Source organism: Grammomys surdaster, unplaced genomic scaffold (assembly GCF_004785775.1).
Source record: "Grammomys surdaster isolate TR1022 unplaced genomic scaffold, NIH_TR_1.0 197, whole genome shotgun sequence".
Lineage (NCBI taxonomy): Eukaryota > Metazoa > Chordata > Mammalia > Rodentia > Muridae > Grammomys > Grammomys surdaster.
The window spans coordinates 907,355-926,151 of NW_021604642.1; the positions used below are offsets into that span (position 1 = coordinate 907,355).

General features: G+C 41.6%; 2 protein-coding genes across 2 annotated transcripts in view; one reads left to right on the top strand and one right to left on the bottom strand.

Annotated features, from left to right (window-relative positions):
* Positions 1–3,178: 3,178 nt before the first annotated feature.
* Arr3 (arrestin 3) lies at positions 3,179–18,471 on the bottom strand. The gene is made up of 16 exons (XM_028769989.1): positions 18,464–18,471; positions 18,177–18,207; positions 17,966–18,026; positions 17,722–17,766; positions 9,911–10,110; positions 9,751–9,810; positions 9,049–9,116; positions 8,298–8,433; positions 8,030–8,114; positions 7,745–7,817; positions 7,181–7,318; positions 4,680–4,763; positions 4,413–4,436; positions 4,177–4,241; positions 3,932–3,941; positions 3,179–3,339 (listed from the first exon to the last, which is right to left on the bottom strand). Exons 1-16 carry the CDS (start codon positions 18,469–18,471, stop codon positions 3,282–3,284), a joined length of 1,146 nt encoding a protein of 381 aa, XP_028625822.1. The 3' UTR covers positions 3,179–3,281.
* P2ry4 (pyrimidinergic receptor P2Y4) overlaps positions 17,786–18,797 on the top strand; it is a 26,292-nt gene continuing 25,280 nt past the window's right edge. Inside the window, exon 1 of the mRNA XM_028769992.1 lies at positions 17,786–17,812. The gene's annotated coding sequence lies outside the window, so the exon portion shown is untranslated. The remainder of the gene's footprint in view (positions 17,813–18,797) is intronic.

Genomic DNA, 18,797 nt, shown 5'->3' on the forward strand with positions numbered 1-18,797 from the left:
CTGACTAATACTGCATAGTGTATATGTTTCATTATCATTCCTCAATTGAGGGTATTTAGGTAATCTCCATATCCTAGCTACTGTGAATACAACAGCAGTGAGCATGGTTGAGCAAGTATCTTCAGAGTAGGATGTCAAGTCCTTTGAGCATATGCCAAGAAGCAGCATAGCTGGGTCACATGATTGGTTTATTTTTAGCCTCTTGAGAATTCTCCATATTAATTTCCAGAGTAGCTGCATCAGTTTGCAGTCCTACCAACAGGGAATGAGAGTTCCCTTTTCCCTGCCCTCCAACATTTGCTGACTGTTGGTCTTTGCCATTTTGACTGGGGTAAGGTGAAATAATCAACGTAGTTTTGATTTGCATTTCCCTAGTTATTAGGGACAATGAACATTTTGAGCTATTTCTTAGCCGTATTTTTTTACTTTTCAGCATTCCCTTCTTCAGCTCCCAGGCCCATTTTTTTGAATGAGTCATTTTTGTTTGTTTGTTTTGATTGATTGATTGGATTTTTTGTTTTGTTTTACTTCTTTTTAGTTTTTTGTATATTCTGCATATTAGTTCTCTGTCAGATGTATAGCTGGCAATGATTGTCTTTCATTATGAGTATGTTCACACAGTTAATTGTTGTTTAAGCTGTACAGGAGCTTTTTAGTTCTATGAAATCCCACTTGACAATTGTTGGCCTTAGTTCTTGAATAAATGGAATCTTATTCAGGAAGTCTTTTTCTATACCTACATCATGTAGTGTACTGTTTCATGTTGAGGTCTTTGATCCATTTGGGGTTAGTTTTTATATGAGGTGAGAGATATGAGTCTAATTTCATTCTCCTGCATGCAGACATCCAGTTTTCCCAGCACCATTTGTTGAAGATGCTTTCTTTTATACTAGGTATGTTTTTTAGCATCGTACATAAACAAATTTTAATAAAACTGGAGCAAAAATTATACTAGCCTTTGAAGTTATCCTAGCTATTTTAGAACTGCATCCTGTATAAATAGATGTCTTTTAGTCATCAATGAAGATAGGGTGCACTGTGCCACCCAGTAGCTGTGAGATGTAGTAAAAGAAGCTGACTACACTTCTAGGAGCTGTTTTATTCTTAAGTCCAGGTGTTAGGAAAGTGTTAAAACCAGGCCAGGCAGGGTGGTGCACACCTTTGATTCCAGCACTGCAGAGGCAGAGGCAGGAGGATCTCTATGAGTTCCAGGACAGCCAGGAGTACATAGAGCAGTGGTTTTCAACCACTGCACTCATTTAATATAGTTCTTCATGTTGTGATGACCCCCAACCATGAAATTTTTTGTCACTACTTCATAACAGTTTATTACTGTTATGAATTGTAATATAAATATATGTGGTTTTCGATAGTCTTAGGTAACCCCTATGAAAGGGCCTTTGCAACCCCAAAGGGTTTATGACCCACAGGTTGAGAACCACTGTCTCAAAAACCAATAAAATACCAGAACCCTAGGGGTGGAAGAGAATAGCTGCTATGGAAAGGCAAATACAGTGTCTGGCAAGTTAGGCAGAGATGACTTAAACTATGGAAAGGGAAGTGGGTTTTGATGCCTGAATTCTGGACGTTCTCAAATCAGTTTTCAGCCCCTAGAGTTTAAAGATGTTAGTAGAGGAACCTCTTCTAGTAAAAATGAGTAATTCTGACCCTATGGGCTTCACTTAAACAAAGGAGGTACTTTTGGCTAAAGTTAGTTCTGTTTTCTATCACCACTTAAGCAGAAAAATGGGCCTGGCTTTTAACTGTGAGTAAAACTTGCTTCTCTGCTTTCACACTCCCTACCCTAGGAAAGCTAAGAAAGCTGCAGTCGAGGTGAAGCCATTTATGGAAGGAAGGGCAGAAACTACTAGACTAGCTATCTTAGTATATGGATAGTGAATTAAAAGCAATTTTTTAAAGGTTCAGAGGCTAAGATGATTTTGTGCTTTCAGGCTGCATGATGGGGGTGGTGGATCAACTTTGCCTCTTCGCCATCATAGAGTGATCTAGGGTTATCTAAAAGTAAGTGGTAGTGGGGAACTAGAGGCCTTGCAAAAGATATGTCATAAAGATAAATGGGTGTTCTGTTTCTCACACTGCAACTGGTTTGGGCACTCGTCCCAATAAACATCACATTGAGGTCCCCAAATTCTTCTTCACCCTTTTCTGCAGAGATTTGCTTAGGCAAAGGAAAATAAGTAAAGGGGCCAGATAATGAAATGGATGAGGTTAAATCCTTTTTACATATAATGATGCTTGCCTAGGGCCAGGAATACTGGAAGCCTTGAACCCATGACTTTTCTGATCCAACACTGGTTTCTGCTGCCCCAAGTAAACAGCACAGTAGGCCCTTCATGTGAGGATTAAACTTTAGGTGTGTGGACCAACAAACCTTACCATTTGTTGGTCAGATCAGCCATGTTACACACCATATTGATGTTATCACCTCTTTGTCTCGGTACATGTAGTACATACTTGTCTCCAAAAGGCCAGAGTCTCTAAGACTCCCTTCCCCTGCCAGTATACACCCTAGCTGTTCAACAAAAAGGACTCACTTAGAAGTAGCCTCCCCATCTCATTCCATACTATTCACAGCTTCTTATCTCAAGCCCATCTTAGGCAGACCAGGAATGCATGTCTGGCTTTACACAGAGGTTGGTATTTGTGTTTCCTATTGGTCTCCAGGCCATGGCCTCTGGCCTCATTCCAGGGATCTTGGCCTCACCTTAGAAGGACCAAAAACACCGTGAACTGAGCAGGCAGAAATACTGTAACAATGGTTTTCTGTACTTGAACCTGTACCACCTGACATCACACCATGCTCTCCTCAAGTAGTAACTGGTAACAGTTGTCATAATAGCCAAGTCTGGGAGTGGCTACACCCTTTTGGCTTCCTCTCTGGGATTCTTTAGCAGTACTTTACAGGTACTGCTAGGCTAAAAGTAAGTGATCAGGTAGGGACCAGGATAGCTGAGGCCAGAGAGAAAAAGCAAATGATTTGTCAGAGGGACCACATAGGGACAAAGTACTTAACACAAGATACCTAATCAAGGAACCAAGTAAATAATTAAGGGTGGGGGAGGAGTAAAGGTGCCTGAAGAAGAAAGTTCATTCTCTGTAGTTCCAGTACTCTCTGAGAGGAAAAAAATAATAGCACATTGATCACCAGCTATGTCTGGACAAATCGATTTATTAGAGTGTTGCAGTGGGGGCTTCCACACAGAATTATCAGAGAGAGGCTATCGGCTCTTCTTATTAACTCTGTCTGCTGTTGGAGCTTTCTAGCTCTGTGTCTGGCTGTTCTGCTGCATATACTCTTCAATGACTATGTCCTCCGAGCTTGCAGGAGCAGCAAAGGGGAATGGAGAGTTATCAAACCCCTTCCCGGGCTTCCTCCACATTCTTGATTCTAGAGAGGTAATCCCTTCCCTGCTTCTCAGCCTTCCCCTCCATGCCCCATGGGGAGGGCTTGGTTCCCTTCTGAATCTGTCTAGACAATGGTGCCAAGGAGCAAGGAGCATTAGAAGGGAAACAAGGGAGGATGGGGCAGAGGGAAAGGATTAAAAGAAGATGAAGATGGTGTGGAAAGGGGGAACCCCAAGTCACAGAGTAGGGACAACTAACCCAGTTTTGCCAGGGAGTGAGGGATTATAAGGACAACGTAACAACAGAATGGGTTTTTGGAGGGAAGAGAAGAAGGAAAGAAAAGAAGAGGGATGAGGGGGAAAAAGAATTCCAAGAGCAGCAGGTGAAGGGCAGGGAGGCCAGGAAAAGGGGCTGTGGAAAGCACCAGACTGACATGAAGCTAAACTATGTTTCTGGTGCACAGTTGTAAAAGCAACACTTTGGGGAATCTTTAAAAAATTCCATCCTAAAACAGAGCAATAGGCAAGGGGGAGGGGTAGAGCTTCCAAGCCTCATTCTGACTTACTTGGTAGCCACTGTGGCACGCATGGAGACGGATGGAAAATAGACCTGAAGCTTAGAAGTGACTGTGCAGATGCTTGATTTTTTTCATCCTTCTCCCTCCTTTTTTCCCCTAGGCCTTCCCCTCTGCTATATGTCCCCTGAAAAGCTAGGCATCCAACCTGCCTATTGTCATTCCATCTCAAGCTACTCTTTACTGAGAACTGTTTAACCCCTAACCCACAGGATAATAGTTCCTGGGAGCCTCACCTGCTCTCGTGCCATGAGATGGCTTTGGATGGATCAAGATCAGTGGCAGCTCCACACCAACATCACTGTAAGCATCCCAAAGTGGAGTTACTGATGTCCTTAAAGGACTCAATCACCAACCTCCTTTCAGTTTTCCCAATCCTCTGAGGCCCTCAGATTCTTCTGAGGGTACCTTTAGTCTCCTTATGCCCTCTTCCCCCCTGTCCTGCCTTGATCCTCTCACCCTAGCTTCTCACCTTGCTGGCAGACCTCCTAGAATGCTGTGAATAAAATGATACCCCAGATTAGTAGCTAAACATGGTGAGGAGTCAACCCAGTTTTGCTGGGGATAAGGTATCATAAGGCCAACTTAGTAATAGAATAGGACTCTAGCAGGGAAAGTGACTTGTGAACTTAGTCTGGAAAAAGGAATACTTTGAATGGGTCAATCCAACAGGGGGAAAACAAATGACAAACTCTTGGCTCCCAGCCCCTGCCCAAACCAACTGGAAAGCCTCACTTACCCCCCATAGGACACCATCAGGTTGACTCTAACTTTGTAGGACACCAGGATCCCCAGAAGCTCCTTGTTCATTCCAGGTCGAAGACTAGATATTATAGTATCAATTTGGGGTGTTAGGAGTATAATGGAATTTACCTCCTCCAAAATCCTTCCCATGCTTTCCTATTACCATGCCCTATTGCCTTTGTCTTTTCCCAAAAGATATCCCAGGCTGTAATTGTTTCTACCCAATTGAGGTGACATTTTTCTTCCTAAAATTCCATTTGATCATGTTATTGTCTGTTCAAGGACCTAATTTGTTGAACACAACTACTCTGCTGATTTTTAGGAGCCAAAGTAATCTAGCCTCATCTACTTCTCTCTTTTCTGCCCTGACTCCCAAACACCTAGAAAACAGCCTATGTAGACCTGTCTTCCCATCGCGCTCCTCAACATGTCATGTAGGATTCCTACCTTCTAGCTTCTTCCCATGCCATGTTCCCAGTCTGAAATATTCCTTTCTTCTACTATTGTTATCCAGCTTTTACACATTTTTTTCAAGATCTAGATCATTCTATCTCCTTTAAGAATCCCTTGCCAGCTATGTTGGCTTTTTTTTGTTGTTTTTTCGAGACAGGGTTTCTCTGTGTAGTCCTGGCTGTCCTGGAACTCACTCTATAGACTAGGCTGGCCTCGAACTCAGAAATCCACCTGCCTCTGCCTCCCAAGTGCTGGGTTTAAAGGTGTGCGCCCCCACTGCCCGGCAGCTATGTTGGCTTTTACCTTCTATTGGATTTATAATATAAACCACAAGTACTAACACTTAACTGTTGGATTACATTTGCATTCCTCATCCAGCTCATATATTGACTGAAGGAAAGATTGTCTTAAATTTCTTTGTCTATCCCCATCGTTTTGCATAGGAATGAGCACTTAGTAGGTGCTCAATAGAAACCTGCTGATTGAAAGATAAGATACTGAAAGCTGGTCGGGCGGCGGTGGTGGCGCACACCTTTAATCCCAGCACTTGGAGGCAGAGGCAGGCAGATTTCTGAGTTCGAGGCCAGCCTGGTCTACAGAGTGAGTTCCAGGACAGCCAGGGCTACACAGAGAAACTCTGTCTCAAAAAAACCAAAAAAAAAAAATACTGAAAGCTGGAAGAATCTTAGGGTAGTCTTTTGGTTGCTTTGGGGTGCTGATCCTCTTTGTTCAAAATAATGCTATTTGGATCGTTTCTAAGGCTATTTCTATGAATAACAACCTGTCGATACTTGATTCATCAGGCACGGGGAGAATTGGTCATTTATGATTGTAGATGGTTTTGGTGAGAAACACATTTAATGCTAATCTGAAGGTATAGAGCTAAACAAATGCCATTGAAGAATTCTATCAATTCCTGTCATATAATTGTCATTACATATCCTCCTTTTCCACCATCTTTCATCGCCTAACCTTCTACTCTATTCTACCTTCTCTAGATAGTAACTATTGTAGAGATGACAGTGTTTAGAGCCAGTTGGCATGTAACAGAATCCTGTTTGCCACATACTTATGCAACCTTGAATAAATCCCTTGCCTTTGAGCCTCAGCGTCCTTATGTGTAAAATTGAATAACATATCTGGCCAGGATTGGGGGCCCTGAGTTCATCCTCTGCACTTTAGAAACAACAACAAACCCAACCACCTGGCCAGTGTACTTTAATGGTATTCTTTTTTTCTTTTTCTATTTTTTTTTCTTCAAGACAGGGTTTCCTGGTGTAGCCCTGGCTGTACTGAAACTAGATATATAGACCATATAGACTCACAGAGATCTACCTGCCTCTGCCTCTGCCTCCCAAGTGCTGGGATTAAAGGTGTGTGCCACCACTACCCAGCGATACTCTTAGGAATATAGTAATAGATGTAAGGCCTGTGTGAATTATGCCTTATTTTTAATTTTTTATTATTATTGTATTTTTGTTTATCCATTTTGTGCCTCTGTACATATATGGAGGTTGGGGTGCCATAGTGAACATGTGGAGATCAGAGAACAACAAGAATTGGTTCTTTCCTTCCCTGTATGGGTTCTGAGGAATCAGACTCAAGCAATCAGCTTACCAGCAGGTGCCTTTACTTGTTGAGGCATCATGCCAGCCCTGTTCGTATTATTTTTTGACAGGGTCTTGCTGCATAGCCTAGGCAAGTCTCAAAGTTGTGATTCTCCTGCCTCAGTACTGACCACTAAGTGCTAGGATTACAGGTGTGCACCCCCATCCCTGGTTTGAACTGTGAAATTTTATATAACAGAGGTTTTCAGCTCTCTGCAGTTTCCTTTCTCATTACCTAAGATCTAAGCTTACCATTGGTCCCATAGGCATTAATTTAACTTGAGCCTGGCTCTGAGGCTTGTGAGCATACCGAACATGGGCTGAGGAACATTTTAAAAGACAAATAGACTTGACTGAAGATGAAACCACAGAGCCATGCATATAGCATGTGGCTTAGGAGTAGGAAGTAGAAATTCTAAATTACATATGAGCTTACATTGTGCTAGAGGCCAGATTAGTGTCTTCATGCTTGAGTTTGCCATCCAGTGCCAGGCCCTGCTTCTGACAGTTGGCAGCCAGGAGTGGGGTTACTGCAAAGGTCTGGGAGAAGCTGGAGTTAGCAGCTACTGTCTCTCTTTGAAAGAGAATAAGAGAAGAACTTAGGCTATGCTTGCCAACTAAATGTACATTTACTCCCAAGAGTATCTTGTATAGTCTCCGGAACCAGTGGAAAATATAGAGAGAAGTGGCATATCTATGGAGAATGGGAAGATTAGCTTTGATGGGAAAGCTCTGTCTTAGCACTGTGATGGACTTCAGATGAGTCATGGCCCCACCCATAGTTCTCCTGAGAGTCCCTCCCCTTTTATGCTTCAGCCCTCACCTTGACATTCCTCATTTCTAGGTTATCCTTGCTTATTTCTTTTTTTCCAAAAGAAATAGCAAGGATCCCTTCTCTGTCTGTTGACCTTCTTCCCACCATCTAACCCCTTTGACTTTCTCCCCAGCCCCAGCCCCAGCCCCAGCCCCAGCCCCAGCCCCAGCCCCAGCCCCAGCTCACGTGAACTCCTGAATGAACACAGTCTTCGTGTACTTGTCTAGTGAATACAGGACAACGTCTGTGATCTGGACAACTGAAAAAGTCAGCGAAAGTAAATGACCAATCAGTCAGTTGCTCACATGGCCCCAGCTTACTGCTCTTTGATGTGATATTGTGTGGTAAGATGTGACCACATATTTTGATAGGCCAGTTTTGGAAGGAAAACTCAGATAAATATTAATGGGTAAGAAGTACAGTTTCATTTTAGAATCTGTGGTTTGTGGGCCAGATGCAGAGCAAGCTCACCTGCAATCTTGATTCTTCTGATGACCTTGCTGGTATAGTTGTTGATAGAAACATGTACAGAAATAGCTTCTCCATGGTAATGAACCTGAAGCAGGAGAAGCTTGTGACAAGGTTGGAGGGAGAACACCCAGACTTAAATCTAAAACTCCCATTTCCTTAAAATGGTTGTTGCCCTGGCTCCTGGCTCTGCCTAACCAAGTTAAGACATCAGTAAAAAGGGGTTCTAAGGTAGGGACTAGGATACAGGGGTGGGGGGAGTGCCACCGACCTCCCTGTCCATCCAGGCCTGGAGTTGTAGGGGCTGAGATGACAGAAAGAAGCTGCGAGTGGTCTGTGCCCAGGGACCAGGGCCTGGTTCCAGGGCTGAGAACTGCACTTTCCGTACCACCAGCTGCACAGAATCACTGAGTAAAGTCCAAAGGATAAACTAGAGCATCTTATTCCGGAACCACAGACTATCCCACATTACCCTTAAAGCTCTGTGTTTCCTTGGGGGTGGGGGTGGGAAAAGGCTCCCCTCAGAAAACCCCCTTTGCAGCCTTGATATTCTATAGACCAAGGTGTTGCAAATTGTCCCATTGGCTAAATCTGTCCTCTTTCTTGTTTGTCTGTGGCCTGTAATCTAAGAATGTTGAATACAGTTGTAAATGGTTAAAATGAATCAAAAGGCTATATTCTATGGCACACCGATATTATATAAAGTCCCAACTTCAGTGTTCATGAATTCAGTTTTGTTAGAACACATCAACATTTTTTTTTCATTTCTATAGTGTCAGTGACTGCTCCAGCACTACAATGACAACAAAGTTATATAGTTTCAGTGAGATTTGATAGCCTACAAAATGTAAGTATGTGTCATTTGGCTGCCAACATGAATGAAGAAAGACAAGTGAAATCCTAGGGACTCAGAACATCCAAGTTGGTAGCAGTGGTGCTATGGTGACTAGATCTGTTTCTGCCCTAAGAGAAGGCTCTGTGGTAAAGGCTTCAGGCAGGTATTTGGGGAAATCAAAGAATACCTCTTAGAGATTTTCTCTTCCAGATTTTCTGCACAGAAACTCTTCACTTCAAAGTCAACCCCACAGGGCTGTAAAAAATCAGGGACAAAGAGAATATATTTCTAATTCCCTCCCTCCCTTGTGGGACTACATGAAAATGTTTCTGTCCATTTCTCCAATCTTGTCCATTTGTCTTTTTTCCTAGGCCCTGTTGTAATTACATGTCTATCTGCTATTGTTCAGATCTAAAATGTAGCTTAGATGGGTATGGATCAAAGGCTTGGCCCCAGCTTATGTTTCTTTTCTTTTTGCGACAGAGTCTCATTGTGTAGCCCTGGCTATCCTGGAAGCCACTATATTGACCAGGTTGGCTTCAAGTTCAACAGAGATCTGCCTGCGTCTGCCTCCTAAGTGCTGAGATTAAAAATACGTACTGTCACATTCAGCCTAGCCAATGCTTCTATTGGGGAGTGGTAGAAAATGTGAGTTGAGACCTCTTAAGAGTATTTGAGGAAGTTTGGTTTTTGGAGATGTACCCTTCTTGACATTCTGTTTTTTCCCTGTGATCAAACCTCTTCTGCCGTGTGCTCCCATAATGAGCCCAAACCAACCGAGTTGTGTAGACTGAACCATGAGAAAAAAGAAAGACAAGAAAAAGTCTTCTCTCCTTTTGAGTTGATTAGGTCATTGGTGGAAAGGTCATTAGCTAATGGTCTTCCTTACCTTTCCTGAATCTTCAGGCCCAGGCTGCAGTGTTACTGAACAGGGCAGGTTAGCAACCATCTAGGAAATCAGAAGGAGCTCAGAAAAATAGGGACAACTTTCTGTTCTCCTTTTCTCTTAATCATCTCTGGAAATTTTGCCCAAGCCTTGAGATTAGTACCTGAAGTGTAAAAGGATAGGCATTGGCTCCAAGCTTGTGCAGAAGCCGCTCCTGTAAGGCTGTGAGGGGTGCCTGGATGCTGGTGGGTTCAGCTGGAGCCACTTGCTTGGTCTGTACATAGAGATCTTTGCGAAAGGTCAGACCAATCACATCCAAGTCATCACGGCCATATCGAAAAGCACATGTCAACCTGACAAACACTGCCAGCAAAGAAAGAAGAGAGTGACTTGCCAAACCAGTGGCAAAGGGAATCTTAAATGGGGGATAGGAAGACCCAGAGAGGCAAGCTTATATAATCCCAGAAGTATGATCACAAAGAAAAAGGATCGATACATTTAATTGCAATAAAACATTAAATTTCTCTGTGTTACAAGTTTCACAAAGGAAAAAAATGAAATTCAGAGTTAAAATATTTGAAACACATATAGCAGTTTAGCATTTGGAATGTTGGGAGGCTGAGGAGATGGTGGAGAGCAATGGGACAAGCTTTCAATTCCAACACTGCTAGGTGGAGACAGGTGGATCCCTGAGGCTCACTGGCCACCCAGTCTGGCCTAATCAGTGAGCTCCAGAACAGTGAGAGATCCACTCTCAAAAAACACCCAAGATTGACCTCTGCCTCCAAATGTACCTGCATATACATGAACAAAATAACTGTTACCAATCAGTAAGACAGACAGACAGACACACACACACACACACACACACACACACACACACACACACCAATCTAAAAGTGTGCCAAAACTTAGGTAGATTCTTAGCAGAAGCACATGTAGAATGGCCAATGATTTTTGTAGTCTCAGTAGTAATCAGATACATTCAAATTAAAGCCATGGTGGAACAACATCTCACACAGATCATACTCTCAAAAATGTTGAAGCCAGACATTAAGTGTTCGTGATGACGTGGCTCAATTGGAGTTCAAATGTACGGCTGGTGGGAGCTACGGTCATATAACCACAGACTGACTCGTTTCTCATCTTCATTTATGAGTAGCGTTAAGATTCTTTATTAGAGACGCCTTATGTAACATCCATCATTTTTTCCCAGTTCACCGTCTGCCACCTAAGTATACAACATTCCTCCCCTCTGGAGGGCCCAGCAATAAGGTCCAGTTTTGCATACAGAAAATTGAACGTGCTAGTCATTTGGACTTGGATTTGCCAGGCTAATCAATGGTGAGAAAGTACATTTCTTTTCCTAATATAGTATCTAGTCTTGGGTATTTTGGTATAGCAGCATTAGTGGACTAAGAAATGTATTAATAATTGAATAATTAAATCTCAAAAAAATCCTAGCACCAGAATTAAATGTGCACTGTTACATTTATATACAGATTAAAACTGTGTATAACAATATAAAGTTGTTTGTAGATACATGAATGTGAAATATAAGTATACAAGCATCATGGAACAAAAAAACACTAAATCTTTAATAGTGGTTGCCTGGGTAGAAGAAAAGACAAGGATAAGGGAGAGAGATTCTAAAAGAAGGACACCAGAAGCTTCAGGTTCTATCCCTCTTTTCTTTTTTTTTTTGTTTTCTTTTTTGTGTGGGGGGGTATTTTTTTGTTTTGTTTTTTGTTTGTTTTTCGAGACAGGGTTTCTCTGTGTAGCCCTGGCTGTTCTGGAACTCACTCTGTAAACCAGGCTGGCCTCGAACTCAGAAATCCGCCTGCCTCTGCCTCCCAAGTGCTGGAATTAAAGGCGTGTTTCACCACCGCCCGGCTCTATCCTTCTTTTCAAAGCTAGGTGGTAAATACATTTTTTATGCCTGAAATAGTTAATAGTTTAAAAGAGTTAATAAGAATTAGGGTCAGGTACCAGCAAGATAGCTCAGTGGGTAAAAGTGCTTGTTGCATAAGCTGGATGACTTTATTTCAATCACTGGAAGCTACAAAAACCTCGAAGTTGTGGCTTGCATCTGTAATCCCTGTATTCATAAGGTGAGATGGGAGGCAGAGGCAGAATTGGCCAGAAATCCACTAGTCAGCTCGACAAAGTAGCAGAAGTGAGAGAGGTCCTGCCTCTATAAGAGAAGAGAACTGACATCCTAAAGTCATTCTCTGACCTCTACTCACACCACACACACACACACACACACACACACACACACACACACACACACACTGCTCACACACAATGCATTGACACATATACTATTGTACACATGTGTGTACATACAAACTCATAATATTAACAACAAAATTTCAAAAAGGATTTAGGGTCAGGATACCTGGGCTTTAAAAGGACTTACACAAATCCTTTGGCTTCCCTGGGCCTGTTGGTATACTTGTCAAAAGTGGGACAGGGGTTGGGGAGATGACTCAGTGGGTAAGAGCACTTGCTGTCCAAGCATGAAGCCAGAGTTAGAATCTGTAGAACCTACATAAAAAGCTGGGCATGGCTGCATGTGCTTGTAATCCCAGCACTAGGGTGAAAAGACAATCAGATTCCAGAAGCTCACTGGCCATCCTGCCTAGGTAAAATGGCGGGCTTATTTCACTGAGAGACCCTCATTTCATAAGGTGGAGAGTTATAAAGAAAAAGACATTTGGAGGTCTCCTCTAGCCTCAGCATCTGCACAGGCATGCACAACTGCACACTCACATGCGTGTACTACCACCACATACTTATAACATATATAGCCTCAATACACAAATAGCACTTCACTGTGAGCTGTAACTATATTATTTATACTACAGAATTCCTTAAGTAAAGAAAAAGTTGCCGGGCAATGGTGGCGCACGCCTTTAATCCCAGCACTTGGGAGGCAGAGGCAGGTGGATTTCTGAGTTCGAGAGTTCGAGGTTAGCCTGGTCTACAGAGTGAGTTCCAGGACAGCCAGGACTACACAGAGAAACTCTGTCTCGAAAGACAAACAAACAAACAAACAAAAAACTTAAACAATGATTCCTTTCCATTTGTGTATTTATTTATGTATTTATTTCTTTTAATACTGGGTATAATGTAGCCTGGGATGGTCTTAAATTCCTGAGCCACCATGCCTGACTTATGCAGTGATGAAGATTAAACCCAAGACTTTATGCGTGTTAGATACAAACATTCTGTCAGCTAAGCTACTTTCCCAGCCAGGTTCAGAATTTCAACTCAAGCAGGTCTAGACTCAAAAGCCTAGACTCATTGGGACCAAATTTCACTCAGAGGAGGGTTATAAAGAGTTAATATATAAAAAATTCTTTTGATGCCTAATGTGGTATTTAACTATAATCCTGGCACCTGGGAGGTGGAGCAGGAGGCCATGTCAAATCTTAGCTACAAACAGAGTTTAAGTGAGACCCTGTCTTTAACACACAAACAAAAAGAATTTTCTTTGGAGACATACATAAACATGAATGAATGAATGATTGAATGATTGATGATGATGATAGAAATCTTGCAAAAAAACAGTTATAATGGAACTCATACTTTGCAGCTGTTACCTAAGATTAGGGGTAGAGAGAAAGCTCTCAGAATATACAAATGAAGTGTGGGATGGGGTAAGCAGGGTTACTCCAAAACTAAAGTGACAGGGATGGAATCAAGGAGATATGAAGAACAGAGATGGGTAACTTTTAAGTCTATTGGGGGGCCTTAAAACAGAGAACTTCCAACAGCCATGCCTGAATAGAAAGTAACTTATTACATATGTTGCACAAGATCCATAACTGCCCCATACACGGAAAAAGAAACCAGACTAAAGTAGAAGAAGAGTAGTTAGGAAGAAGAAGGAAATACTCAGGAACAAAAAAGGGTAATGGGGGAGGAATATGATCACAGTATTATATATATACAATACAATACATTATATATACAATACATTTATATATGTATACTAGTACATATGAAAGTGCCATTTTTTTCAAGTTTCAGGCGTGGTATCTTTAATCCCAGCATATAAAAGGCAAAAGCTGCTGGTTCTCTATGAGTTTTAGGTCAGCTTGGTCTATGTATCAAGTTCCAGGTCAGCTGGGTGCTGGCTATAGAATAGAATAGGACCTTGTCATTAAGTAAATAAAATAAAAATTAAAAAAGATCAAAGCTTGGCATTGTAACATATGCTTGTGATCCCAGTGCTTTGGAGGAAGTAGTCTGGGCTCTGGGCTCTACAGTGAGAATATGTCCCAACAAAGCAAAAATCAATGTATATATTTATTTAAAATTAGGAATGAGGAAAATGAATTATATTTAAAGATATAACAAAGGTTAAAATTAATGATAGTACTAATGTTTTTATAAGGTCTGGAGCAATGAGCAACACATTTAGCTGGACATGTTGGCATATTAATTAGTACACGCTCTTATTCCAGCACTTGGGCGACTGAGGCAGAATGATCATGAGTTTGGGGCAGCATAGATTTTGGGACAGCTTTGGTTTCATAATAAGACCTTATCTCATTAATGGAAAAAAATAAAGAACAAAAACTGTTAGAAACTTTTTGGGGAACATTAGGTAATAAGTATAACTGTCAGGAAATTCAGCCTAAAAGCTAATTGGATCCACTCAAGGGGTTAGGGGGATGCCTTACGAAGTTTTTGTAACAGCAAAATATTGAAAACAAAGGAAATCTCCAATGAGTAGATTATAAGTGCAATTATGGTAAGTGGAGCCTCATAGGTTATGGATTCTTAAATGTTAACACAGGCTTAAAAGAACATTATACAATATTTATGGTATAACATTTAAATAAGAGAGGGATTTTTTTTGCACAAAAAATGTAAGTAAATGAAAGCTGAAATGAGGTTAGGAGTAATAGGATTATAATCCCTTCATCTGTGATGGCCTTGAACTCACAGAGATCCGGCTGCCTCTGCTTCCCACGAGAACAGCCCCTCCTGAAATGCTGGGCTTCACACTACCCAGAGCTAGCCCTGGAAACCAGCCCTGCAAGACAACACATTCTATTTCCTTGCCTTCTCAGTGGTTTGCTTTGTTTTCTCTGCTCTTGGCAGTCAGAAGAAGGCTATTTCCTAGTGGAGGAAAGAGCCGATGCTAAACTGCTGAGGTCAGGTCAGAGGTCAGGCAGGACTGATGGACTTTGCCCTTTCCACTGCCTGTGTTTGGTACTAACAGCAAGGTATGCCAGGAACTGTTTATCTGGTTGACAACCTCGCCTCAAAGGCCATTAGACCTTTTCCTGTCTCATCACTATCTGTTCTATTTGTCTCCTTACCCTGCCTTCTTCTGACTGCTATTTTTGGTGGCAGTGTGGCAATTACAGGGATTAAGCCTATGTTTTTTTTAGTTGTTTTTTTAATTTTAACTTTATTATTTTTTTTTATTTTTGAGACGGGTCTCTCGATGAAGTTCTGGCTGGCCTGGAATTTACTATGTAGACCTGACTGATCTCAAGCTCACAGAATCTCATGCATGCTAGGTAAGCGCCCCACCACTTGTCTTTCTTTGTACTTTCTTTTTTTATCTTATTGTTTTTGTTTTTTGTTTGTTTGTTTGTTTGTTTTTCGAGACAGGGATTCTCTGTGTAGCCTGGGCTGTCCTGGAACTCACTCTGGCTGGCCTCGAACTCAGAAATCCACCTGCCTCTGCCTCCCAAGTGCAGGGATTAAAGGCATGCGCCACCACCGCCCGGCTTCTTTGTACTTTCTTATTTTGAGGCAAGATCTCACTAAATTTGCCCAGTTTGTGATCCTTCTGCCTGAGCCCCTCTTGCCCAGGTAAATGGGATTACAGGGCTATATTACCAGGCCTGGCAGATTGCTTTTATTGTCTTCTAAAAGTCAACATCTAATCTAAATTTTTCCATTGTGTCTTAATTATATAAAGTATATACATACAAATTTATGAGTATCAAAAGTATAATAAAAAAGAAAATTCAAAGTTCTAGCACAGTATCATATTCCAGAGATAAGTGCCATGTTATCTGCTGGGCTGCCTTCCAAATTGTTTTGTTTCTATAACTGAACACAAGGTTATCTTAGGTATGTATAGCTGTTTGCTCATTTCTATTCTGAAATTAAACATTTGAAAAAACTTTTGTGACTACTGTTTATTCACATGCAGTTGCAAGGAATAACACACAGAGTTAGATAACGCCAGATAGAGTGCTATTAAACAGTAGTGTGTGTGTACCATACCCCATATCTTTTGCCTCACTCGCCTTTACCACTCAGTGCATAGAAAAGGATGCTTTACATTAAAACATACACCTGTGATGGAGAAGGACATGAGAAAATACAGTGAAAGTAAGATGACTTTCATAAAATAACAAAGAATACAACTGGGAGGAAATGTCAGAAATACGTAAGACTTAAATGAATAATAAGACAAAACTCTACTAAAGAGACATAAAAAATTGAAAGGAAAAATGTATCTAATTTCTGGATAAATGTGCAATTTTTGAGAGGTAAGTTTTTACTATATAGTCTTCACTGGTCTGAAAGTCACTATGCATGCCCGCCTGCCCTTGAACTTGTACTTCCTGCCTCAGCCTCCTGGATGCTGGGTGTAGATGCTAGCCATCATGCCAAGCAACATGCAATCTTTAAAAGTAAATATTTCCTTTCATAGGTTATTCTGGATATTTTTAGAATCGCAGGGATAAAGCCACTTAGATTTTAGAAACAGAATATTTGTTGCTTATAAATAAGTTGTCTAATTTGTGTCTATACTGAAAAGTTTCTCTGACATTTGAAATGGTCCAGCTTGCTTATCCATGGCACTCAATCTCAGAGAGGAAAGCTCTTTCAGCCCCCAGTATCTAAAAGCTATTTCTGTACTAGTAGTCACCAACTGGTTCTGAATCTTTTTTCTAGTTGAACACAATTTTCAGTCCAGTTGGATCACAGTGGGATTAATCCATAGTGAGAATTAAAAGGGAAAAATTCAGTGGGAAGTATTTCGGTGCAATCTTGAACTAGAGTTCTGCAGCCAGAGTGCTGTGCTGTCTCCTGCTGGTACTGCCTGTGCTTAGTATTTCTTTGGAAGTTTTGTTAAAGACATGTTTAGGCAGTTCCCCCTCCCCCTCCTCTCCACACACACAGACACACAGACACAGAGGCACACAGGCACACAGACACACAGACAGACAGACAAACAGACAGACACACACACACACAAGACACACACACACACACACACACAGAGAGAGAGAGAGAGAGAGAGAGAGAGAGAGAGAGAGAGAGAGAGAGAGAGAGAGAGAGAGAGAGAGAACAGATGGAATGACATATATCAGAGCTTTTAAAATGGAAGCCTGAGGGACACTTTAGCTACAGAAAAATAAAAAAGATTTGATCTATACAGGTCTTTAAAATTCTTTTAGTGAGTCATTAATATTTGAAAGTCAAGAAATGTATGTAAAAATATTGATTTTCCATGTATTGGTTGATTCCATAGGCAGTCCAAGCCTAAATTGAAATCAGTAGTCAAGCAGGACCACCATAGCAATAATGGAGAAAACCACAATTTTATTAAGACATTATTTTAATTTCAACACATATGTTTGTTTTGTGTAATTCTGCAGAGTATAATTTTATTTGTTCTTTAAACATATAGTTATTTTGAATACTCTTTGGGGAAAGAAGAAAAAACAGTCTTTCAATATTTGGGACCTATAAAGTAATTAGTCTGAGCTCCACTTCCAATACGTTTAATAACTGAAAGACTGCGGCCACATTAGGCTGAACTTCCCTGTTGTTGGGACCTAACAAAGCATTCACAGCTCCTGCTGCTTTCTGCTTTCCCATGCTCTTCTGCTCTAAGACCACTCGCTCATTTGCCTATCTTGCATGTGTGACATTTCAGTTGGGACTCCTACAGCTTTACAAAAACCAGTAAGAATTTCTACTTACTCTTTCGACCTTTTAAGTACTCAGGGTCAACAAGGACTACTCCATCTGCAGAGAGAGGGAGAGATGGCACACTGCTGAGGAAAATTTGAATGTGAGTGAAACAAAAGTTGATTCCTGGATGGATTCATTCCTTTCTACCTTTCAGTTGACCTCATTGCTCTTCTGCATGGCCATGCCTGGACTTTCTTTTATTTCCTGGTTCCCACTCCCTCCTCAGGCTCTTTCCCACTTTGGATTCACTAACCAATGGGCTCCACAGTGTCCACATTGTCCACGAAGTCTCGTTTCCCCAGGTAGATGGAAAACTGTTGTGGAACAACTTGCTACATCAGTCTCACAGTTATCTTTGAATGAATGATGCTAAAGCCCTGAGCCCAGCCCACCAAGACCCTGAAGAATGTACCCATTTATCCCCATTGTCCTTCCATTCGCCCAGATGGGCCAGGTTCTCTTACCTTCCCATTGGAGCTAGTCTTCTTAAACACTCTATGGGGTGAACAGACATAAAGAAGAAGGATGGGGCACAGAACAGGAAAGAGGGAGAAAAGAAGCAAAGAAAGGAAAGTTTGGGAAACAGGAAAAATTCCTAGGATTGGTAGAGGCTCCAAGATCATGAGATCGAGCCAAGGTAGAGATAACTAGGGTAGGGCCCAAAGCTATAAACCCTTCCACGTGAAAGGCAACTACTCAGGTCTGCATAAGGAACAATTCACAGGTCCAGAGCATCAGAAGGGATTCTTACGTGGACATGCTGGCCAGGGAATTTACGTTGAATCTTTCCTAAGATGAGGGGAAGGAGAATGCTCAGTTATTTAACCTCCATTTTTTTCTAGTGCACTCTAGTATCCCATAGAGATGCAGCTAGTGTAATAGAAATTAACTGCCTTAGATACCACCCCAGCACCCAGTGCTTCCTGTTTTTCCATCTTCTTAGGGCAACTCTTCAGTTACACACTTATCCAACTGGACAAGGAGAAAACACCTCTCTCCTTATTTTGTCTGTCTGTCTGTCTGTCTGTCTGTCTGTTGCTCTCTCTCTCTCTCTCTCTCTCTCTCTCTCTCTCTCTCTCTCTCTC